Source organism: Petaurus breviceps, unplaced genomic scaffold (genome assembly GCF_028583685.1).
Source record: "Petaurus breviceps papuanus isolate PSGF00001 unplaced genomic scaffold, PetGlider_PUasm1.0 90667, whole genome shotgun sequence".
Lineage (NCBI taxonomy): Eukaryota > Metazoa > Chordata > Mammalia > Diprotodontia > Petauridae > Petaurus > Petaurus breviceps.
Genome location: NW_027187302.1, coordinates 7,892,826 through 7,918,524, shown reverse-complemented (window position 1 = coordinate 7,918,524; position 25,699 = coordinate 7,892,826). Strand labels below are relative to the sequence as shown.

Below are 25,699 nucleotides of genomic sequence, written 5' to 3'. Positions count from 1 at the left end.
TCAGGGGTTGTAGCTCATGTAGGTCATATGAGAGAGAAATTTTTTGGCATCTATTATTTTCTTCCTTATAAACCCCTCAAACCCCTTTTTTTTTCATCTTTCTATACCTTTTCCACTTCTTTGCTGCCTACCTCCAAGATTTATTAGTTTCATTGGTTACATTCAGTGTTAGTGGGATTACTATGTGGGTAAAGCTGTGGTTTGTGAATTAAGATTAGGAGATGGGGAGAATAAAAAGCCAATTTTGGCAAAAATGGTTTAAGGGAAGAGTCTGTCAGTGGCCACAGAATTTCTCCAATTGTTTTGCTTATTCCAGATGTATAAAATGATGGAGCTGAGATCTTAGAGCAATTTGGTCCTTGCAGTGATAGAGGATAATAGTTTCAAATTTTTGCCTGAGCATGGCACTTTGCATATTGTTCATACAAATACCTCTCAGTATTTATGTTTATAAGATTAAGAGAAAGTTTCAAGCTCTAAGAACTAAATTGTTGTATAAACAGTTTTTGGGATTGGGTGTGAGGTTTTTGTTTCTATACCCCCTCACATTACACACTTTCCCCACCTCTTTTTCTGTCTGTTAAGGAGGACTCTGAACTTGTTGCAAAGGATGACAGCGTGGATGCAGGCAGTCAGAACAAAGATCAAAAGCAGCCAAGCAAAGAGGAAGAAGGAGAGGCAGATGATGAAGAACAAGGCAAAGAGAAAATTCATGAACAAATAGATGAGGTAAAAATAATTTCAAAATAAGTCCTAGAGCTAATGGTGATTAATTGCAGATAGAGATAACCTGATGAAAACTTCCTGACCCTAAGACTTTTTGAGGTAGGAGACCTGTTCTATGTTCAGATTGTATCCTCTATCCTGAATATGTGTGGAAATCCACAGTAAACAAAGCACATCTCTTACAGACATCATTGTTCAGTAATATGGAATGGAACTGGTGCTAGGTGGGGCTAAGATGCCTCTCCCATCTCTTTCTGTTTGATTTTGGACAAGTCTATGCCTTCTGGCCCTTAGGTTCTTCCTAAGAATGTAGATTTCACTGGTAATTTTCTGTCTTTGTTGGCCACTGTAAGCATGAATCTTAGAAAAAGACATTAGATAGATAAGTAATGTGCTATCCTACCATTAATCAGTGAAGGATCTCCTCAATTGCTTGTGCCCCTTTCCATTCATTTACTATCATTCCAATTAACATGTAAAAGAATGTACAAAATGGGTGCTTAATAGTAAATTTAACTGCCTGCAAAGTGGTAGAATATCCATGAGGCTTGAAGCCATGTAAATGCATTGGTATTAAAAACTAAATATTTTTCTCTGTGGTTGGTCACTGAAGAACCTATACAGAAAGCATTTTGAAATGATAGCATGACTGTTAATCTTTGCTTGTTGGGTCAGCTAGGTGGCGCAGTGAATAGAGCACCGGCCCTGGAGTCAGGAGGACCCGAGTTCAAATTTGACCTCAGACACTTAATACTTACTAGCCGTGTGACCTTGGGCAAGTCCAACCTAAATTGCCCTATCTTCCCTCCTCCAAAAAAAAATCTTTGCTTGCCAATGATAAATGAAAATTTTTTGGAGGGGGAAGGGCAGGGCAATTGGGGTTAAGTGACTTGCCCAAGGTCACATGGCTAGTAAGCATTAAGTGTCTGAGGTCAAATTTGAACTCGGGTCCTCCTGATTCCAGGGCTGGTGCTCTATTCTACTATTCCACCTAGCCGCCCCAACCAATGATAAATTGAATAGACCAAGGGACATCATACAGCAAACTCTTCTAAGAGAATACCTGAGCTTCACAAATGTGTCTTGTATGAAAGCACATTGCTTCAAAGAACCTGTTCTGTTCAGTTCAGTTAACATTTATTAGGTGCCTGATAAATGCATGGCAAGACAAAGGAAATAGTCCCCTTTCTCTAGGAGCTTACATTCTAATATAGTAAGATATGTAAAGATATATCTTAACTGCATTGCTCTCTTTGTTCCACTCTCTTCTGCTTACTAGAGGGAATATGATGAGAATGAAGTGGATCCTTACCATGGCAACCAAGAAATGCAACCTGAACCAGAGCCTCTGGACCTTCCTGATGACCTGAACCTTGATGGTGGAGAAAAGAGTGATGAGGAGGATAAAGTGGAAGAAGGAGGTAGTTCCAGTAGAAGAAACCACTTCAGTGGTTGGAACATGCTAAAAATGATTGAGAAGTGTATTTTGCTTTTTCAAAAAAAACCCTGTAAATTGAAAAAAAAAAGAAAACTTCATAAAAGATAGAAACTAGAATGGAGGTCAGGCCAGAGATCATATGATGACATCAATTTGAATTGATTGCCTATATTTGCTCATTGTTCTTTTTTTTCCTACTTAGAGTATACAGTGCTTTAATCCTATGTAAAAAGTCCATATAGCAGTAAAGTCTAGAGAAAGAATATAGAGTAGTCTATAGACAAGTAAAGTTCATTAATTGACTGTGTCTCTTTAATCCTATTATTTCACTTTCTTGTGTTGATGTTCCTTCTAGCCACTTTATTCTCTCTTCTCATAACATATACTTGTGTTCTTTTTCTACCTTCCCTTAATTTTTTTCTTAGTTTATGTTCATGCACATGGACCCATAATACATATCATAGTCTAGAATGAATGCTTGTTCTCTCTGTATATTCGGTGTACACCAATAAAGCCTAGTAGCAGCCATTTATGCTGTAGATACATAATTATACATAGATACATAATTATAGATTGTCATTTTGGGAAGGGACCTTACAGATTATCTTATTTTAAAGATGAAAAAAAAAACCCTCAATCCCAAAGATGTGAAGTTCATGTGCATAAAGCAAAGAGACTCAACTCAGGCCTTCCAGATTTTATACTTCTTTCACCTTACCATGAATCATGGGCTTCCCTCTTTGTTCTGTGTCTCCTTTAATAGTAGGAGTGAGTAGGCATGACTCTACTTATTTACAAAGCAGCATGAAGTTTAGCAAAACTATTTGACATGGAAAATTCCAATTTTTTGCATAGAAAAGTATCACCTAACCTGTAGTTACTTCTTTTAGGTATAGAGTAGTTTGTGCTGATATTTAACTCTCCAGATGAATTTGCCCAGTGAGAAAGCATTATTCTGTTTGGAGGTGCTATCACAAAGACTAAATGAAGGCTTGTCATAAAACATTTAAAATAAATAGGGATATATTTCATTTGAATTCATGCTATAAGTTCTCCATCTGATGAAGAACTTCTAGTTCTTATATTCCCAAGGTTGATACTGAAGACATTAAGCTAGTTTCATTTCTTCTGTGTTCCAGAACATGCCTTTCATTGTGGATTTCTGAAACTCACCCTTCCTTTATTTTTTCACTCTTTGGTCTCCAGAAGCAAATCCTCTTGAAATTGATGAGAACCCAGTGGACCCAGAAGAATTTGGTTGTGGAGCTGAGGAGAAATATCAAGATGCTATTCCTGACGACGGTGAGGAAGTTCAGGATCAAGATATGCCTGAAGAAGGAACATCTGAAGATAACAAGATGGAAGAGGAAAAAGAGGCAGAGGCAGGAACTGATGACCAAGAGAAAGACAATGTTGAAAACTATGAGGAAAATGCAGCTGAGGAAGAGCAGCAGTACCAGGAAGATGAGAACACAGAGGCCAACAATGAAGCCAGTGAGGAGAGTGGAGTCCCCACCCACGAAGGCCTCCAGCCTCAGGTGGGATGAGAGGAGAGCAAATTGTTCTCCCTCAAAAACAGAGAGGGCAAGAATTATCTCCTTTTTGTTGGAATCTCCCTAACACACACTTGTGATATATTTAATCATCAGACAGCATGCTGGGTTCAAATCCTGGCCCTGTTCAGTATGAAGTTGAGCAAATCACTTCATCTCTTTAGGTTTTGAGTTCTTCATCTGTAAAATAATGGGGTAGAACCACAAATGACACAACATTTTTCTACCATGTAAAATGGTGGTGGTTAGACTGAATGATCTTAGTCTCCGAAGTGACTTTCAGTCTACTTAGGTCCAGTCCAGCTGAGTACTTGAGGAAGACCCTCCCATAGTCAGTCATCTTTGTGATGTGGTTATAGTCAACTTCATAGTTTCTGTGGTTTCCCTTCTATTGCCTCCTCTCACAGCACTAATTATTATATTCACTTTTATCTCAGGAAGAGGAGGAAAAGGAAATTCCAGAAGTGGATGAGGATGTACCTGAAGCTATGGAGAGAGAGGAACATGAATCCTGCGGGCAGACGGGAGAAGAGAACCTACAGAGTGAGATCGCTCTTGAGCTAGCTGGAGCTGCCTCTGAGAGGGACCAAGCTAAAGAGGTGATCCGCAGTTTCAGTTAACAGCTCAAGCTTGCTCTTATTTGGGGGTTAAACTCCCTTATTCTCTCCTCGCTGCACCCCCCACTTAAAAAAGTCTTGGTAGTGATTGGGAAGTATGACTTTTTTTTTCTTTTCTGGACACTCTATAGTTCATCTTTGATTCTGCTTCATATGTAATTTGTCCTACAGAGAAATCTGCAGAAGAGCATGCATTTAAGTGATTTATTTTGCAGGTAGCGAGTATTTTTGGCATTTGAGGAAACGCCTTAGTTATTTTTAAAATAATTTCCTACAAGAGAGATTAAAATTGACTTTTCTACAAGTGATATATTTGTAGCAGGGTTGTCTTGTTTTTGACTGACCAGCAATTTTACAGATACTTTCAACTTTTATTTTTATATCCTAGATCATCAAGAGAATGTTCTGTACATTGACCTGTTTAGGGAGAATATAAGGTCAATGAATGTTAAATTGGTTGTTGTCTACTAGAATAAATTGTTGATGAGTTCTTCTTGCTTATTCCTTTTTGGCCTTGGATTTTTAGGAACATGGAAGTGGTACTGCAGATGCAAGGCAAGCAGAAGGCCATGAGTCCAAGCTGATGTCCCGGTTGGCTTCTCAAAAGCAGAGCAAGAAAAGCACACAGGCTGGTTTTTTTTTTCTTTTCATCTAGTGTGTAGGCTCTAGAAAGAGAATTCATAATTAAGACCACCAGTACCTGCTTGTCTCTCTTCCTGACCCTGTCCCCCATAAGAATTATATTAGAAAAAGTAGAAGCTGCAGTTTCCCTGCTAGGGCCACCTTGCTGCACCTCCCTTCCTTGGAGCATCTTGGTTCAGGCAGGAATGATTCCTCTTGTCTTTATTTCTTCCCGACAAATATCTATTAAAGTGTTTTACACTTTGGCCATAGTGCTGCGTTTGCATTTTATAAAGCTCTGATTTTGTTAGCACAAGTGCTTTTTCCACTGACACAAATCACAGCCTATTGATAATTTCATAGATGATCTCTGATATTAACTGTGGCCATAAAAGTTAGTCACCCGATGGCTTGGTATTGGGTTTGTGAACTCAGCTAGGCTTATCCTCCAATAAGAGGTGTACAGTCAATCCCCAGACCTGTATTATGTAGGCATCTTAGTGGTTATGGAACGAATGAATGTTAGTTTGAGATCGTCCCTAAAATTTCCATCTGCTCTATCTACCTGGTGGACAATTACAAAAACAAATCTTGTTCCCAAGGTGCTTAGCAAAACTAGTCACCCATGTTGTAATATATCCAGTTTTTTTTTCCCCCAATTTTCTATTTTATGTTTAATTTCAGGAATAAAATAGGCATTTCCATAACATAGTACAATAAAAAAGATGAGTGCATATGAAACTTCAAATCTGCTATGCACAATTTGTTCTTCCTTTCAAATATGCAACAAAATTATCATGTATATTCTTTTTTCCCCTGCTCCACCCTTCCCTCTCTCCTGCTCTAGAGATGACTACCCTTAGATAGAAACATATATATGTAAAATTATCCTATATATACTTCTGTTGATCGTTCTTTCTTTGGATGCAGATAAGGTCTTTCTTCATATGTCCTTTATAGTTAATTTGGGTAGTCATAATAGACAAAATAACTTGTTCACTTCAAGTTGTTCTTAAAACAGTATTGCTGTTACCGTATACAGTGTTCTCTTGGTTCTTTTCATTTTGTTCTTCATTATTTCCTGCAAGTCTTTCCATGTTTTTCTAAAATCATCGAGCTTCTCATTCCTTATACCACAGTAGTATTCATCACAGTCATATACCACAACTTGTTCAGCCATTCCCCAACTGAGGGGCATCCCCTGCATTTCCATTTCTTTGCCACCACAGAGGAGCTCCTCTAAACATTTTAGAACATATAGGTAGTTTAATAACTCTTTGGTCATAATTCCAGATTTCTCTCCGAAACGGTTGGATCACTTAACAGTTCCACCAACAGTGAATTAGTGTTTCAGTTTTTCCATATCTCTCCAACATTTGTCACTTTCCCTTTCTATCATTTTAGCCAGTCTGGTAGGTATAAATTGATACCTCAAGGTTGTTTTCATTTGCATTTCTCTAATCATTAATGATTTGGAGAATTTTTTGGAAAACTGCCTGTTCATATTCTTTGACTATTTATCCACAGAGTTTTAAAAGAAAGCCTGGCCAGGCTGACAATGAGCGCTCCATGGGAGACCACAGTGAGCATGTGCAGAAGCGGCTAAGAACCGTGGAATCCACCACTTCAGCCGAGCAAGAAACAGCCCAACCCCAAGCAAAAGTCGAGGAAGCTGATGCATTTGAACATGTTAAGCAGGGCAGCGAATCCTATGATGCACAGACCTATGGTAGAGTATCACTGGGTACCACAGAGCAGTCACTGCACTAGTTGATGCTGTACATCTCTTTATGAGCTGAGTCTGTGCAATTTCCTTGTTAACCTACCGCATTTTAAAATTTGGAGTTAAGGGGGGAAATTATGGATAAAAAATCTGCAGAAGTACTCTTAGAAGAAATTCTAATGTGAAGCATATATTGCAATAAAGACTAAAAATTTCTATGCCTAATATGCTTTTTAAAATGCTTTTGTCATTTGAAAACAACTGCACTTAACATACTATGTTTGCAGGTAGTTTGTTGCTTACAGCTCATTTAAGGATGGCATCTGCAGTATCAAGCTGTGAACTTGAAATAGATGTTTTCCTCACCCAGTGAAAAAGAGGCAGAATGGAGAAATAAATTTAAGTCTAGCATCAGGATTCAGACATGAAGCCCCTTCTCCTAGGGGTCACTCCCTGACCTTTCTATGTAGCTATCCATGTTCATGGTATAAATTTTACACCTTATGTTTCTATAGCATTTTAAGGCTAATGACATTTTCCTTACAATAACCGTATTAAGGTAAGCAGATAAAGCCTATCTTACAGATTAGAGAACTGAGTGAGGCTCAGAGCAGTTAAGTGACTTGACCAAGGTCTGACAGCTATCCAGTATCCAAGAGTCCAGATTCACACCTAGATTTTCAGATTCCAAATTCAGTGTTCTTGATGCTGAATTACAGTGCCTCTCCTATGAACTGATCAGTAAATATTATGGATTCAGTCATATTTATATGGTGCATCTATTTCCATAGTGCTGATTAATTATGTCACTTATTTGCACATATATGCAAAGTAGTGAAGGGTAGTTGTTATTTCTCTGCAACACAGGGGACTCTGAGGCAGCTTGTTTACATAGCTCATACAGTGGCACTAATAAATCTTGGAAATTAGAAATTAGAGAAATATTGTTGGTATGTACTTACTTTCCCCCCAGTGATCTAGATGGATTTTTATGCTTTGACTATAGATGTGGCAAGCCAGGAGCAGCAACAGTCTGCTCATCCCCCCAGCAGTGAGCAGGAAGAGTACTCAGAAGATGCTCCTATGGAAATAGATGAACAGCAAGAGGATCTCAAAACAGTAGATACACAGGAGTTGAGGCCAGATGAAGTCAAATCTGGTGCCTTAGCCACCCAAGGTAAGCCTAACTCCTCTTCTGCCCCTTCTAAAATGTATTCTGCTGTGTATCTCATGTCTTTCAGCATATCTAGTTTGCACTTGTGATCACCAGACTTGGTAGTCTGTAATTCTTCAGTTTATTGCTGTTTTGGGTTTAATTCTGTATAGAGTGTTACGTTTTCTTCCTGATTTTAGGGAGGGGAAAAAAAGCTATCTGTGAGTGTGATGAAAACCTGACTTCTAACATTGAAGGGGAAAATTGCCTGAACAATGTTGAGTTAAAAGTTAAAGTTCCTGATTATGGGGCAGCTAGGTGGCACGGTGAATGGAACACTGGCCCTGGAATGAGGAGGACCTGCGTTCAAATGTGAGCTCAGACACTTAAAACTTTATTAGCCGTGTGATCTTGGGCAAGTCACTTAACCCCAATTGCCCTGCCCTTCTCCCTCCATAAAGCAAAAAAAATTAAATTAAGTTCCTGATTAGAAACCCTTGGACATGTTTATCCTTGGGCTCCTGCCAGAGACATGAGGTTTATGTAGCTTGAGGAAGACACATGCAGTGATTTGTTTCACTTGATCTAAAGTACTGTCCTTCCATATGGAACCTGAAGCAAGTTGATAACTAACTGCCCTCTCACTAAAGAGCCAGTCGTACAAAATGCAGAGCCAGTCTGCAGCCTCTTGCTCCTTGAATAGGCAGAATTTTTCATCACTAAGTACTCAAGACAGTATTGGGAGTAACATCTTGGACAGAAGGGAGGTGTTGCAGTTTAGTATACCAAAGAAAGTATTAGCCATAAAGACAATACTCTTTCTTCTAAGAGTAGAAGAAGTGTAGGAACAGTATTATGTGGAGGTGAAGTTGGGGATATTTGAGTAAGGTTGTACCAATTGGTCTCAAACTCCTTTATAAAATAGGAGGTAAGGCATTCTAATGAAGGAGTGTTGGAAGATGCAAGTCAGTAAATGATGTATTAAGAAAAGATGGAATAACCACTGTGCCAAAGGAATAAACCAGGTTTAGATAGTAGCATAGGATTTAAATAGTATATTTTCATGTAACAGTAGGTGATGATGAAACTGACATGGAGACCCAGCCAGTCAAGTCAGAAGAAGAACAAGATCTGAGACCAGATGAATCGTCTGACAAGATGGAAAATGAAAAGCAAGAGAGAAGCAGAGAGTCAACCATCCATACAGCACCTCAGTACCTCACAAGCTTGACTTTCCAGGTATCAGAGTTCTTTGATAAATTTCTGATTTCAGAAGTGACCAAAATGCTTTTTAAAAATGATTTACAAATTCAATCCAATGAACATTAAGTGCCTACTATGTGTAAGACACTGGGAACACAGAGAAAAAATGTTCTCCAGGACATTGTCCTCCAGGAGTTTATCATCTACTGGGAAGATATGATATATGCAAGGTAAGTAGATAAAACTAATTTAGAGAGGAAGAGAACAGTAACTACTGTGGAAATCAGAAAGGTTTCTCTTGGTAGATGGCATCTGAGTTGAGGGATTTTAAGAAGCCCAAGGTAAGGAGGAGGTACATTCTAGTAGGGAGGAGGAGGCGTGGAGGTGGAAGTTGGAATGTGAAGTTCATGTAACAGTAAGTAGTCCAGTTTGGCTACAACAGCCAGTGCAAGAAGAGAAGCAGTGTGAGGTAGGGTTGGAGTGGGAGACAGAAAGTAGATTGTAAAAAGCTTGACATAAATGTCAGGCCAGAGGAATTAGTGATTTATCCCTTGTCAATTGAAAAACATTCAAAATTTTCGAGATGGTAAATAATTTGGTCAGACTCCTATTTTACAAACAGTAATTTGAAAGCTATGTAGAAAAGGTAAAAAGAAGGGAGAGGCTATAATTAGGAATACCAAATGAAGAATGGAGGAAAGAGTTGAAGTTCTGACGTAAGTAAAGGAGTGGCATATGAGGGTGGAGAAGGGGATGGGAGGATTGTTAGGAGTAAAACTGACCTAAGTAAATAGGAGTTTGAGAGGTAGGAGAGAAGGGAAGGAGATTGTGAATACTTTTTTCGATGCGTGGGGAAAAAAAACAGCTAGAGTTAGAGTGATAGACTGGGAGAAGAGAGAGACAACTGGAGGGACTAGACTAGAAATTACAATGAAGATGAAGAATAGATTTGGGAGGTTTGGGGGCAAAAGAGGTGAGATGAAATGGGAAGAGTAAGAATATCCATGAGAAAATAGTAATTTCAGGAATTTAAATCATGGTGGATGTAGTTTTTGTAATGGTGAGATCGAGCATATAGAGCATAGAAAAATCGAGGAGACCAAAGTGAGGGACATTAATGTATATTAATACTCCAGGATAGTAACATAAGATTTAAATAGTATATTTAAATGAGGGTAGGGATTAGGGTTGAGAGAGAATGAGACTGACCAAATGTCAAGAGAGCAGGTTTCAGAGTGATTGTGGTAGAGTAGCAGGGACTATGCCCCTCCCTAATGTGTTATAGGATATGAGGAACAAGTAAGCATTCAGCACTTCATAGAATTTTCTAGAATATTTTAGATTCTAGAATCTATTTCTGGGATAATCCTCTATTCTTTTTTAAAAATAATATAAGATCTGCTTCAAGTCATTCATGCCATCTATCTGGTATAGATAGTAGCAAAACAGGACTGTTACTGCAACTCCTCCTGACTCCAGGGCCGGTGCTCTATTGACTGCGCCACCTCGCTGCTCCTCCTGTTCCTCATAGAACAGAACAGGGAGGTAGTCCTTACTTAGCCATGCTAGTGGCTGAGTTAGTTGGCTTTAAACCCAGTTTTATTGTCTTTATCACCATTGTAGCTACTGGATACTTTATAGTTATCCAGTGGCTAACTAACTAATCATTAACTTATGGTTGGTGGGTATGGATGCTCACATCTTTGACTTATGGCCTATTTGCAGAAAAGGTCAGCTGCTGTTTTGGGTTTTCTTTTTTACTTATAAATCTATGTGCCCTTGCTAATCTCTGGCCGTGTCTATACATTGAGACATGAAGCAGAGAAAAAAGGTGGAGGGCAGTGCTCAGAATGCCAAGATCTTAGATTGGAAGGCACCTTGGAGATCATCTAGCTCAGTCTCTTTTTTAATTATGAAGTTAAATTAAGTCTGTGGTATACAAGGTGACTTACATGACAGGAGCCTGGGGTACAACCATTCCTGACTGGACTAATTTTTGGTTTTCTCTTCTTAGCACATCGTCAAAGATGTTGGGAAACTAAGGCAAGAGCTGGAAAGACAGCTAGAAGCATGGCAAAAGCAAGAGCCTGGACACCCAGATGAAGTGAGTGACCTTATTATATTGATTTTAGACAAACACCAGGTTATTGACATGAAAAATCCTGAGATTGCAAAGGATCATCGATTTCAAGTTATAAGGGGTTTTTTAAAGGTCATTTTACAAATGAATGATAGGATGAAAAATATTTGTTAAGCTCTTACTATGTGCTTGGCACTATGCCAAGTGTTGGGGACACAAGTAGAAAGTCAAGAGAGTTCGTGATTTCAAGGAGTTCACCTTTTAATTAGGGCACAGAACATCAAAAAGGGTTCCAATGTAAGATGGAAGACAAAGTCCAGGGATGCTCACAGTTCATCATCCCAAGTAGGTAGATTCTCCAGAGGTATGGAGGGAATGCCCTGTGGCAGGGCAGCCAGTAAGGACTAAGAGCTTCCATGTTCCTGGAAGGCTTCCTGTAGCCTGGTCTTCTCTGCCCAGTGAGGGGACATTATGTGTCAGAGGTCACACAGTTTATTGTGGCAGAGCCCAGATTGGAAACCAGTTCTTCTGATTCAATCCAGAGATCTTTCCACTGTTCTGTAATTCTATGGGTTCTTTTAAGAAATCTCAATGTGGATTAGTTGTTTTAAAGACCTAGAAAACTTCATACCTCCCATTAAATAGTAATAGGGAATAGCAATGGCCTAGATAATTGAAACCTTCAAAGCTTCGTTTTATCCAGTTATTTCAGCCTCTTTCCCCATTATTCTTTTTATCTGAACTAAGAAATAGCAAAATTCATTTGTTTAGGGCACTTTGATTTGTCTTCCCTTGCCTTTTATGGAAACACTCATGAAGCATGTAGTGGGCAAAAAGCAGTGGTGCATTAATGAGGGTGGAAGGAGGAGAAGGTAAAAGCAGTCTGCCTACATTGGACAGTCTTGATTAATCAAGGGAAGGTTGTCATTATTAATGACTTTGTTGGGATCTTTTTTAAGTGTTCTTCACACATGCATGTGCTAATATACTCAGTCCATTATATTAGCAGAAAAAGCCTGTTGGTTGGGTGGCCAGAGGACTAATTTATCTGGTTAGTTCCTGGAGATACTCGTTTTTGCTTGGCAGCTTCACTTTTGGAAATATGCCCATGATGAAGTGGTTGGCTCTTCTGTTATCAGCACCCATCTACTTAAAAAAGGAATCTTTCATCTAGAGCAGATGTTGCTGTATTTAGATATGTGAATAATCTAGTGCTTCTTCATATGGAGTTTTTCCTTCTCTCAGTCAGAATTGAGTGGTCACATATTCTTTATGGAATGGAGTGTTTATAATGAGGAGAGCAAGGCAAAGTGATTAAGTAGCACAGAGCAAAAACTAATTAGAGATTGCTATGTAGGGCACTCTTTGCAAAGCTTCTTTCCAAGTGCCTTCATGATTTACTCTGAAGTAATGAGGGTTTTTCTATCCTTTGTCCCAGGAGAAGGCAGCAGCTGAGATGTGGCAGCAATACCTTGTCCTGACTGCCCCGCTTTCACAGCAACTCTGTGAGCAACTTCGACTTATCCTGGAGCCCACCCAGGCAGCCAAGCTAAAGTAAGTGGTTTTTTTCAACTGATTAAAGTTCACTGAATACCTATGGTGTATAGGAAACTTGGTGATTTGGACAGTTATAATCTATCCACATGCATCCTTACAAGTACAACCTAGTTATGGGGAAAGAACATAGCATCATAATTGCAGGCATTCTGAATTTATTTTCATGTGACTCAGAGTAAAGTTTATCCTTTGAATTCCTTATTAAATGTGCTGGGAAATTTTTTTGGTATTTATGAAGTTCATCCATTAGCCTCTGTTCAAAAACATTAGCTGATGCTTGCCATACTTCTTTTCATGTAAGAGAGTTGTTACTTCTTGATGTATCCAGAGTCATAGCCATGAAGGTCTGGATCCAGGAATAAGGGTCTCTGAATGTTTTTTTCTTAACTTTGGTTCTGCTTCTCAACTCTCCTCACCTATTGCCTTAAATCAAACTGAACCAAACAACTTAATGGTTTATTTTTTTAAACTAAATATTTTATTTTCAAAAACTTAATTCACAGAGGAGACTATCGAACCGGGAAACGATTGAACATGAGGAAGGTCATTCCATATGTTGCTAGTCAGTTTCGGAAGGACAAAATCTGGCTTCGAAGGACCAAGCCCAGCAAGCGCCAGTATCAGATTTGCCTGGCCATTGATGATTCCTCTAGCATGGTAGACAACCACACCAAACAGGTAAAGAGGAAAGACAGTAAGAGAATTTGCATGATGAGCTGTACATGGGTGATAATGCAGTCACCAAAATTTTTTTCTTTTTTCTTTTTGGAGGGCAATTGGGGTTAAGTGACTTGCTCAAGGTCACACGGCTAGTAAGTGTTAAGTGTCTGAGGCCTCATTTGAACTCAGATCCTCCTGACTTCAGGGCCAGTGCTCTACTCACTGCACCACCTTGCCGCCCCTGAGTCACCAGACTTTTAAAAATGTCTTTAGAGGTGGGTGTGAATTGCTTAAATTTCATCAAAGGAGCAGTAGCATAATTGATAACCAGAATTTGAAGTGTCTTCTGACTTAGAGTCATAAGTTCTACTTAGATTACTTTTTTATTCACAGACAGTTTTGAGATTGGAGTAGTTTTGACAGTTTTCAATATATTCCATAAATTTTAAACTAAACTGTGCTAGATCACCTATCTAGTCACTTGAATCTGAACAGGCATCTTCGAAGCATGCTCACAGGACTGAAAGTTTTAAATGCTTCCCACCATGCACTTTTTTTGGTCAGAGATTAGTAAGGGGTCACTGTGTATGCCAAACAAACCCCAAACTTCTGTGGAATTCTCTTAAGTAAACAAATGAAACTGGAGACTATTGTTCTAGCTGTATTGCTAGAGAAAAATAATCACACTTGCATGGTAGTAATTACATTAGGTAATATAAAGCACAAGTAACACTAAACACACAGACACATAAGTACTCTTTTTTAGGAAAAGTTGACATTTGTCATTTTAGGCCTTTTGCAATAAACTCAATTATTTAAGCATCCCAAGCTGAAATAGTTGAGTCACTAGAATTTAAACCACTGTTGATTAAAAAGTTGCAGAACGACACTGGTAAGGTATGTTTATGCATTCTATTTTTTTTTTTTTTAGCCATACCATACTGCATTCTTAAATTGGCTTTGATTAGGACCTGCCTGTACAAGAGATTGTTTTCTTCTATAGTCAAAAAATGAACATTATTTTGGGTTACCTACTTGGAGATTTTATCTTAGGTAAATGCTAATGCATAGACTTGAGTAATGTAGACCTGAGTTAAAATCCAGTCTTGGATATTTACTAGTACTATGTGTAACCCTGGCCAAGTTACTTAATCTCTATTTGCCTCAGTTCATTCAACCATAAAAATGGGTTAATAGCACCTCCTTCTTAGGGTTATTGTGAGGATTAAATAAGATAATCTTGTAAAGCACTTAACATAGTGCCTGGCACATAGTAAGCACTTAATAAATGCTTATTTCCTTCCTTCAACTCCTATACCTTTTTACAGCTTGCATATGAATCATTGGCAGTGATTGGAAATGCTCTGGCCCTTTTGGAAGTGGGTCAGATTGCTGTATACAGGTAAGGATGCTGTTTCATTCCAGGGAGGAAAAAAAAAAAGATAAATTGAGGTTTGGTTATTTAGATAATATAACAAAAATATGTCTGTATTTTTTTTTCTCCAAGCTTTGGGGAAACAGTTCAGCTGTTGCATCCATTCCATGAACAGTTTAATGATCAGTCAGGAACTCGGATACTACAACTCTGTAAATTCCAGCAGAAGAAAACTAAGATTGCACAGGTATGAAGCAAAAGTTAAATGTTATTTGAGCTAAGTGGTCTTTTGCAGTTCTTTCCTTCAGTTTTTAATTCGCCTCTTAATTTTATGTCATTCTTATTTCTGCATATCCTCCCTCTACCTTTAACCTTACATGTCAAGTCATGGTTTGTAACAAAGAATAAAACAGGAGGAAAAGCAGTTCAGTAAAAGCAAACAGCATCAGCCGGGTCTCACAATACATGCATCATTTTCCACTCATAGTCTAGCACCTCTTTTTTTCAAATCAGCTATTTTCAAAGTAATGTAGGAGAGGTGAGACTACCATGAATTGCAGAAAGATTCCCAAGCCTTAGGTAGTGCCCCCTTTATTTTAATTGACGTTCAAAATAAAATTCTATTACAGAAAACAAATGTGGACATTTGTTTGGAGTCAAAACAGAATTTGACATATATTTTGGAATTCTCTAAATATCCCTTGGATTAATTTACCTATAGTTACAGTTCTGTGCCTACATATCTCTTCCCAAAAATGTCTTGGTCTTTTGAGTAACTCAGAGTACTTTGTGGAAAGAGGTAGAGAAAAAGGAAGAATGATAAGGAGAAGGAAGGAAGATCCCAGGTGATTTTTTTTTCTAAATAGTGGATCTACTGGAATGAAGCAAGTGGCACTTGTAAATGTTGGGTTATAAAACTGGTTCTAGACATGGGTCTGGAACTTTTTTTAATGCACGATGGCTTCTTTTATCTTGAGCAATTTGAAGTATTTTATAAAGAGAATTATCTATTCCTAATGACTCCCATCAGGTGGGATGAGGGTCAAGTGTCACTACAATTTTGGGTTTTGGAGAGACAAAGTCCAAGGGTCTTTTGCCATTTTCTAAGTCAATCCAGCAGTTGTTGTGGAGTATAACTCAGTATAACTCTTGTCTTCTAAATGTTATAATTCAGGATTCTCTCTTTAAAGTTTTTTTTGTTATTATTGATGGTTTTTTTGTTGTTGTTGGCTTATCAAAATTCACTGTTCCTTTTGGAAATTATGGGGGAGCATGTCCCCCATATGCAAAGCCCAAGCATTATTTCCTAGAATTTATTTATCTTGGCCCAGCCTGGGAAATTCATTATGCCAGTGATGCCATGGTGCAGCTTCTGAAGCTTGACATGGTGGAAGGTTTCTATTTCATGATCTGTAGTTAAGAAATATAGGCTGCTTCTTATGGGATAAAGTCTTCTACCATGTTTCCCCGATAATAAGACACTGTCTTATTAAATTTTTTTGGACAGAAAAACACCAGAGGGCTTATTTTCAGGGGAGGGCTTATTTTAATGAACATTGACAGCAATTTTAATAAACAGGTAAATGTGAACAAAAAAATGTACCTTTATTCAATAATGAATTCAATAAAGAACAGGATGACACGCTCACTGCTGCAGCTCTGATTGGATCAGCTCAGAACACGGCGTGCGTTTCACCTGGGGGCGGGGGCGGTGCATACAGAGGGTACCGTAATGTAGCGTGTAGCGCAGGGGATCACCTTCACTACAGTAGCAATCTCAATAGGGCTTATTTTGGGGGGAGGGCTTATTTTAGAGGAATCTTACACAGTAAGGGGAGGGCTTATTTTCGGGATAGGTCTTATTATGGGGAAACACGGTATGTGTTCATTAGGGCAAGAAATGTCAAATTTTCTTTTTTCTGTTTCCTGTTCAGTTTTTAGAATCATCAGCAAGCATGTTCACTGCTGCACAGCAGCTCTCTCAAAATATTAATCCAGGTGAGCCCAGTTCTGTCCTTTTTGGTAGCAAACTGGTTACCCACTTGTTCTGTCTTTTCATCATATTTGGCCCACAGCATGCAAACCCTGCCTCTGAATGTCTGCACTTCTGGAAACCTTTCATTAAAAAGTACTCAAGTAGGTAGGTTTTGATGGTTTCAGACAAAGATGGAAATTCCTGGGCACAAAGTCAGATTTCCATAATAATGGAGAAATACTGGTGAGCCTAATCTGTAATCAACTCTACCTCACCTCTTGGTTTTGAACTACAAAGCTACATAAACACATGTTTATAACTGCTTTCCCTGCTCTGTGCTCATCCCTTCTGTTGGTAGCCTGGGAGTTCAGGACTCAGCTGGTAGGTAAGTAAAGACTGTGGGTAACTTCCCTGCAAATAAAGCCCCAAGATTTCTCATCTATTTCACAAGACTTATACCTCTTCTATTATAGTACTTCATTTCCTGAATTTTTTTCCTTACTGCAGTATTGGCACAGTTTCTAAAAGTTGCCAGATTTTTTTCCTAATATGAGTAACTGAATTATTAAAAATAATTCATTTTGTTCCTTCTCTTATGTACCTTCTAATACCTAGAAACCGCACAGTTGCTTATCATAGTCTCTGATGGCCGAGGCCTTTTCTTGGAGGGTAAAGACCGAGTCACAGCAGCAGTTCAGAATGCTCGCAGTGCAAACATTTTTGTCATCTTTGTTATATTGGATAATCCCAATTCTCGGGTAAGTGGGTGCTAGAGGAAAAGTATATGTTTGACAGATTTTCCTGTGACTTTTCTATCAGAAACGTGGTACATGTTGATCTCTGTAAATTGGATTGCGGTTTTTATACCTTTAATTAAGTCTGGCAGCTATTTATACCATATGCTGGATTGGAAGACTAAAGTGAAACAAGCCCTGCCCTAAAGGAATTTACTTTAAACTTTAGTCTGTTTTAAAACCCAAGATGGGTTTTAAACACCCTTGAAAATGTCATTACCCCTTTCCTCATTTACTAGCATTGATACCAGTAATGATCCATCTAATGGCAGTGAGCATCAAAATGCTTAGTTAAAATACCCCAAATTTTTGTTTCAAGTACTGTATATCCAAATGAGATTGTGCTAAAATGTGTGGCTGGCTTTTTTTTGGTGATAATACATTTTCAGAAAATTAAGAATTTAAAGTGACTTTGCCATGAAGTAATGCCCAATCAACTTTAGGATATTTTTATATTCATTCAGTCACCATTCAGCACATTTATTAAGTGCTTAATGTGCAGAGAGCCCCTGTACCAAGCCCTTGTCAAGATAACAATATTAATTTTTTTGGAGATGTAAAGTTTAAATAAGATGCAGACCATGTTTGACAAAGAGTAGTTTAGTTTGGCTAGACCATAGAATATGAGGCAGGAAATATATAGTAGTTGTAGTAGGTGGTAGGAAGAGAAGAAGAAGATTGAAAAGGTAGATTGCTCCCAGATTTTGGAGTCTTTTGAATTATAAATTTACTCTGCAGGCAGCAGGGCCCTTGAAGATGTTTCAGCAGAAAGGAGGTACAAGATGAGATAAGTGTAATATGTTAGCATGATAGATGGATTGGAGGTAGGAATAAATTTGGAAAACCAATAAAGAGGCAGCTATAATAATCCAGAAATGTTTCTATGAAGTTCTGTTCTAGAATGGTAGTATTGGAAGGAAGTAGGGGAGCTGTGGAATTGGTGCTAATTTGCAGGTGGAGTAAAGAGTCAACGATAACACCAACCTTTTGAAAATGGGAGACTGGGTTAATGGTAGAGTAGGGTCAGGAGAAAGGATAAAAATCTGTGATTTGGATATTTTATTTGAGGCAAGAAGGGGCATTTAAGTAGAGATGTCCTCTGAATAGCTGAAAGTGAAGACCTGGGGTTTAGAAGGGAGGTTGGTTTTGGAGAAAGATGTTTGTGGTGGAAATGAGTGGATTAAATGAAACTGTCAAGGGAGACATTGAACAAAGAAGAAGAACCAAAGATGGAATTTTGGGGAATATCTACTTTCACCAGCAAAGGATTGGTTTTGTTTTTAAAGCATTTATTAACTGCTTACCATGTATGGAGCACTAGAAATACAAATAAAAACACAGTCCTTGCCTTCAAGGAGCTTACAATTTAATGGAAAAGGACAGTAAAGAAAACTAAAGTGACAGTAGGATGTAGGGGGAAAAAGCCCACAGTCAGAAGCAAAGCCTGGAGAGGAAGGAAGGAATGAACATTGCTGGCCTGGGTGTTTTCTTAAAGTGAATGTTCCAAGGGGAATTCGCCAATTGAGGGTGTGGGGGTGGGGAGGGTGTGTCATAGGGATCTTTCAAGGTGGCCTTTAGGGAATGGTGGAGAAAGAATTCCAGAGTCAGGGGCAAAACCCAGAGAGGAATGAAAGGGTAGATGATTCAAGAAATAGAAGAGAACCATAGAATTGTAATTAGTGTCTCTAGACACCAAATGAGCATGGAGTTAATCAGCAAGTGGGATTTTTCCATACTTTGTAGAGATCAAGGGAGGCTGAGGACTGGAAAAAGACCATTAGATTTGGTAATTAGAAGGTCCTTGTTGGCCCTTGAGAAGTTCAGGCTATAATTCTTTTCTAGAAGTTAAGTAGCTATGGGAAGAAGAGACTTGGGAGAGTAGTTGGGTGAAATCAAAGGGTAAATCTGAGACTTTTTTAGGATATCAAAGACTTAAATGTGTAAGTAGATGGAAAGGAGCTAGTGCAAAGGAATATAGTGAAGATTCATGAAATGGAGGGGTTGACTATAGAAGATGAGACAGAATGGTTTCCAGGGTACAGGACCAGAAGGAATGTCAAAATGAGCAATGGTCTCCATACATTTTGAGCACCAGAAAACTAATTCACATGAGATGGTCTTGTGTCTTCTCAGTGAAAAGGGAAACAAATCAGCTGCTATTTCAGTATTTTCAGAGAAAAAAAAACACTTGAAACACTTGCTTAGGGACAGAGTCAGTAACAGTAGAGTAAAAATATCATTGAGACATCATGAGAACCTAGGTGAAGTTATCATAAATTTATAGTGGCTGAAAACATGCTCATTTTAATGACTGGTGGGGGATTCCTTTAGGAGTAGAGAAACTGGATGCTACTAGGGGTTACCCATCTATGTGATATATATTAGTAGGTTGAGAATGGCAGTGTTAGGGAGTGAAGGATCCTGAAGTATTTAGATGTCTGCCTTCTCAATAAGAAATTATTATTTAACTAGAAATAGGGGCCACTTTACTATCCAGGAATTTAGTTTGGTAAATTCTAAAGTTCTCAAAAAAAGAGCCAGTTGTGACTGACCCAAACATGAGTGATCAGGCCTTCAATGTTTTCTTCCTATGATGTATCAGTCCTTGGCAACACAGTATTCTCCCTTGCATTTACCAGTTTGAAAACTCATATTTTGTCTCTGTTCTCAGAAAAGCAAGGAAATATATCAAATATGCCTCACATCATTCATATTTTTTCTTTCTGTTCATATTTGCAGGATTCCATCTTGGACATTAAAGTTCCAATATTCAAAGGACCAGGAGAACTGCCAGAAATTCATTCCTACATAGAAGAGTTCCCTTTCCCCTTCTATCTAATCCTTCGAGATGTGAATGCACTTCCTGAGACACTTGGTGATGCCCTCAGGCAGTGGTTTGAGCTGGTGACAGCTGCTGGGCCCTAAAAGTTGACAGCAGGGCCTGAAGCCAGCTCTTCATTTGTAGCATGGTTAGAACAGTATTCCCTGTCACCAGATGCTCCCAGTTGGACAGCTCTTTCTAAAGTTGAAGAGGTTTCATGTGTGTGACATTCTTGGATTTTTGTTCTTAAATGAACCCAGAGCTCATTTGCAAGATGTCACAGTTTTGGCTACAGTGCTTAAAATAGTCAGTATTTACATTTTAATTTAATAACACTACATCAGAATCTAAGGACCACTTTCTGGGACTGGTACTTGTGAGCCTAGGGAGAAAATGTAGATAGGGCATTGGTAGAAACATTGTATTCAATATGGCCTCACCTGTGAATTCTTAGATGAGTTCCACCATATTCATATACCTGCCCTGGAATCATTATTGCCCATGAGGACATGTTATCATTGACCTTATGTCCCACAACTCCTACACCATCCATTCTCAAGCATCCCTACTCTTCTCAGCTGAGAACAAGCGTGGAGGATTTTCTGGGTACTGGCAGCAGCCCTGGAGAGCAGCTGTCAGTGATGAACAGGAGGGGTTGAGTGTAGGCAGGAGAGCTAATTGATTAGCTTCTCCGAAATAGCAGGAAGAAGAGTAGCTGCCTTTTCCACCTTTCTCTTGTTGCAGCTTTGCCTTAATAAGCCTGCATCATGCATTCACCAATCCCAAGTGACTGAGACAACTGATTTAGGCTGGTGGGTTTTGAGTGTGAGAGATCATTTCTTATCAGGATTAGTGTGAAGGGAATGAACTGTCCTAGAAGGGAGATGCCATGTGCTTTCTGTGTTCTTGTATCCTATCTAAGCACTGTGGATTCTAGTTAACTTTCACAGCAGTTTTTAGGCCTTGTGGAAATGGGTTTTTGTGTCCCGTCTTTGCTGCTCCCTCCCATTTGCTACTGTAAGCTACTATGCAATGATGAAAAGGTTATTTTTGCCTGTTGCTTTATTTTTTTTTTTCCAATATCTCAGTGCCGCTGTTTACCGCCATTGTTGTAGTAATTTATTTCTTTAGCTGATATTTTTCTTAACTGTTGGGGAAGAGGATGTGATAGGAAAAGCAGTTACCCTTACTACTTTTGAGCAGTGAGGAACCAGGCTTATTTCTAGGAAGGAAATGCTGTATTTGGGAAATATTGAGCAGCTGAATTTATTTTTGCAGTCAAAACATGTTCATGGTTCTTGGGAGGGTTTCTATTCAGCCAAAAAAAACCAGTACTTGAATACTTGAAATTGTGTTCTTTGTTCTATTTAATAACAATTTTTAAATGTTGCTGGTGTCTGATGTCAAAAAGATATTTTGTAGTAAACATACCATGATATGAATATCCCTATGTATGTATTTGACACTGTGAAGTTTGCCACTTGTCTGAGGTGGTCATTAAAGACAGATTATTTGTTGGTTAACCAAGTGTCCTAAAGCATGTACATGATTTTTTTTTTCATTGAAAAAGCTGTGCAGCTTCTATTCTTGGCAAATAAAAAGATGTATTACTGTTGTATGTAACTTAGCCATTCTTAATGGAATTAGGTATGGTAGACATAAATCTATGACAGGTCACCCACTGAGGAGTAGGAGTATTCTGAGAATTAGCAAATGAAAATGGCTGACATTTATATAACTTTATTTTATATACATTATCTCATTTGAGCACTTTACATACATGATCTCATTTGAGCCTCACGACCCCGTGAAATAGGTATTAAAAATCCTCATTTTACGGCTGAGAAAACTCAGGCTTGTAAAGAGTTAACTGACTTGACAGTGGTTACATAGTAAATGTTAGAGGTCAGATTTGACCTTTAACCTTTAAACCTTTAACCAGACTCTAACCTTTAGAGGTCTGCTGTGCTGCATCACAGTAGCAGAAGATGCTAGTTGGAATCTGAGGGATGCCATGTTAGGTACTGGTCTAGGAGGAAATTACTTTCTGGGAAAAGTGTGAGAGAATTAACATGATTCATACCTATAACATGAATCATTAGCAAAGGGGCTAGAATGCACAGAATTTTCTAGGAGAATCAGTTGTTTACAGACAAATCCTTATTGGATACATTCTTAGCCTATGAACTGCATAAGGCCTGGGCCTTCATCTTCTGTTCTCTTTTACACTCAATATTTTCCTTAAAGAATATGGCTTTGGAAGGTTATGATCTGATACTGTTATTGGAATAAGAAAGCCTGTTACTGAAAACAAAAAATGACAAGGCCTAAGAATGGATCATCTAGTCAGGCCCCTTCATGAAACATGGATTTCTTCTATAACATAACAAACAAGTGGTTGTTTGGGAAGACTTGAATTGATAGAGAATTTTCCATCCCGAGTCACAGCTAATTCCGCTTTGGGAGAGTTCTAATTCTGATGTTTTCCTTTATTGGAATCTAATCCAGCTTCCTCTAATTCTACCTATTGGTCTTTTTTTCTGCCCTCAGTGGCAAGGTAGAGTAAGTCCTCTCAATTTCTACATGACAGCTCTATAAAGATTTGATTACAGTAATTGTGTCATTTCCCTTCCTTGCCTCACCCACTTTTCTTCAAGCTAAATATCTCAAAGGTCTTAAGCTGGTATTCATATGACAATTTCCAGTTACCCCTTATAGTTGGCCTTCTGGATGTAGCTTGTTAATGACCCTCCCCTAAAATACAGTTCCCTAGAACTGGACATGGGTACTCAAGATTTGAACAAAGCAAGAGTACAACAGCACTACCATCTTCCTTGTTTTGGATTCTATACTTCTAATGTAAGCTAAAGTCAAATTCATTTTCTGGTTGCCATTTTACATGGTTGATTCATATTAAACATACAGGCCACAAAACAAGTTTTTGTTCATCACGTGGTACTGTTAGACACATCTCTCTAATTCGGTATTTGTGTAGTTTATCCTAGAAACCCAAGGAGTAAGACAACATTCATGCTTATTAAATCTTATTTTACTAGATTTGGCCCATTGTTTTAACCTATTAACCTTTTAAAAAAATTTTTTTAAAATGAGCAATAGGGGTTAAGTAACTTGCTCAAGGTTACACGACCAGTTATTTCTGGGTGTGGTGCTAAGTGTCGGAGCCCGGATTTGATCCCCAGGTCATCCCGACATTGGAGCCGGTGCTCTTACTTGCTGAGCCACCTGGCCACCCCTACCTATTAACCTTTTTACCAGTTCTGTTATTCAATATATTAATCAACAAAGTGTATCATACTATCTTTGGGGACAAGAAGGAGAAATGTACATTTAAATAGATGTGGACTGGTTGACAACCCAAAGGATGGATACAAATGGGTCAGTGCTAACTCGGGAATTTTCTACTGGAGTGCCCTAGGGATCTGTTCTTGGTTCTGTGCTTTTTGACATTTTTATCAAAGTCCTGGATGAAGGCATATGTGGCATGCTAATCAAATCTGCTGATATATAAAATCCAGGAAAATTAAGTCAGGATCTAAGAACATTTAAATTTTATTAGAATTCAATTCAACAAATAAACTCCATGATTTTGCTTTCTCAGAGGAGTTTCAGCATGGACCCAAGTAAGCAAATACAAAATAATTGCAAAAGGGATGGTGCTTATAACTGGAAGGAAATCAGGAGGTGGAACCTGAAACCTAGTCAAATCCTAACTCTAGCAAGTACCTAACATCTTGGTGACCTTAAGCAAAATCACTTCAAATTTTTCAAAAGGTTCAGTTTCCTCATCTTTAAAATGAAAATAATATTGGCACCACCTCAGCATTGGTGTGAGGAAAGGACTTTGTAAAACTTAAGGTGCTAAGTAATGTGTAATTTATTTTACCCATTCTAAAATATTCAGGTGAGATGCAACCTCTGTGGAATCTTCCCTTACCCTATTTCTCCTTCACTCCCCACTCTAGCTGAAAAATCTCTGTGAACTGCTTTTTAAAATGATAATAATAGTAGCTAACATTTATAGTGCTTACTATACCAGGCACTGTGCTAATAAGCACTTTATAATTATCTCATTTGATCCTCACAACAATCATGGAATGTGTTATGGTCCCCATTTTACAGATGAGGAAACTGAAGCAAACAGGTTAAGTGACTTGCCCAGGATCACATATCTAAGGAAGTGTCTGAGGTCAAATTTGAACTTGAGATTTCCTGACTCCAGGTACAGCCCTATACGTGTGATGCCACCTAGCTCCAATATAGTATATAGTTATTGCATTTTACTATATTTCTGTACTTGCCCTACTAAGTTCTGTGTATCTCTAAATGTTGCTCCTAATAAGGTCTGTGAAGGAATAAATAGAGCAAGTCATACTAATCTAAGTGTATGCTACAGATTAGCTGTGCCTTACACATAATATGACAGATCAGGCACAAATAGTACATATGAACATTTGGAGTGGAGAGGTCTCTAAATTTGAACATCTCATGTTTCCTTTGAGCTACTGCAATTCTGCTTTGTCTCATATCTCACAATCAGTTCCAAAGTTCTTCAGAGAGACCTTGAGAGTGTCATATAATTTGTTAATAATATATTAATATTATATAATTGCTTCTGGCCTCCTTGGGAGCACTTGCCTTGTGTCAGTTTTCTGTGAAATAGTCTTTTACGCAAACGTACATTTGGCATTTGAACAATGTGGCCAGTCCATCAGAGCTGCACCATGCAGTAGTTTGAATGCTTGGCAGTTCAGCTCAAGAAAGGACCTCAGTGTCTGGTATCTTATCTTGCCAGCTGATATTCAGAACCTTCCTAAGACAACTGGAAGTGATTCAATTTCCTGGCCTGGTGTTGGTATACTTTCCAGGTTTCACAGGCATACAATAATGAGGTCAGCACAATGGCTCTGTAGACCTTCAGTTTGATAGGCAGTCTAATACCTCTTCTTTCCCATACTTTCTTTTGGAACTTCCCAAACACTGAACTATTTCTGGCAATGCATGTTTCAACCCCAGAAAGTATACTGACAAGGTAAGTGAACTTACCTATAGCATTCAAAATTTCTCCAAGCAGCAGAGAATCGAGTCATATTTTGTTGCATCTCAACTTCAGAGGCTATATCGAGTGCACAATCATCTTTGAACAAGAAATCACACCAACTCTCCTCTTCAGCCTTGGCTTGTAGCCTTTTCAAGTTCAATAATTTACTTATCTGTGTGGTAGCTGAATTCTATGCTGTTTTCACCTTTGGTGAAGGCTTCTGACAACTTCACAGAAAACATGCTAAAAAAGCATGGGAGCAAGCACACAGCTCTGCTTCATTGCATTGGTGACTGGGAAAGTGAGAGAGAGTATTGTGTATTATCCAGAACCCAGGCAAGCAT

The 25,699-nt window shown here is 38.5% G+C and overlaps 1 protein-coding gene and 1 long non-coding RNA gene across 3 annotated transcripts in view; one reads left to right on the top strand and one right to left on the bottom strand.

Moving 5' to 3' along the window:
• MDN1 (midasin AAA ATPase 1) overlaps nucleotides 1-21,914 on the top strand; it is a 183,099-nt gene extending 161,185 nt beyond the window's left edge. The window contains exons 87-102 of the mRNA XM_069065132.1: nucleotides 586-729; nucleotides 2,006-2,147; nucleotides 3,371-3,702; nucleotides 4,155-4,316; nucleotides 4,861-4,962; nucleotides 6,483-6,684; nucleotides 7,685-7,855; nucleotides 8,904-9,070; nucleotides 11,049-11,138; nucleotides 12,553-12,668; nucleotides 13,175-13,349; nucleotides 14,660-14,733; nucleotides 14,839-14,953; nucleotides 16,641-16,704; nucleotides 17,297-17,439; nucleotides 20,215-21,914. Of these exons, the coding sequence (XP_068921233.1) occupies nucleotides 586-729; nucleotides 2,006-2,147; nucleotides 3,371-3,702; nucleotides 4,155-4,316; nucleotides 4,861-4,962; nucleotides 6,483-6,684; nucleotides 7,685-7,855; nucleotides 8,904-9,070; nucleotides 11,049-11,138; nucleotides 12,553-12,668; nucleotides 13,175-13,349; nucleotides 14,660-14,733; nucleotides 14,839-14,953; nucleotides 16,641-16,704; nucleotides 17,297-17,439; nucleotides 20,215-20,400 (2,385 nt within the window). The 3' untranslated portion in view covers nucleotides 20,401-21,914. The remainder of the gene's footprint in view (nucleotides 1-585; nucleotides 730-2,005; nucleotides 2,148-3,370; nucleotides 3,703-4,154; nucleotides 4,317-4,860; nucleotides 4,963-6,482; nucleotides 6,685-7,684; nucleotides 7,856-8,903; nucleotides 9,071-11,048; nucleotides 11,139-12,552; nucleotides 12,669-13,174; nucleotides 13,350-14,659; nucleotides 14,734-14,838; nucleotides 14,954-16,640; nucleotides 16,705-17,296; nucleotides 17,440-20,214) is intronic.
• The window catches only part of LOC138143857 (uncharacterized), a 45,138-nt gene that overhangs the window by 15,730 nt on the left and 3,709 nt on the right, over nucleotides 1-25,699 (bottom strand). The window lies entirely within an intron of this gene.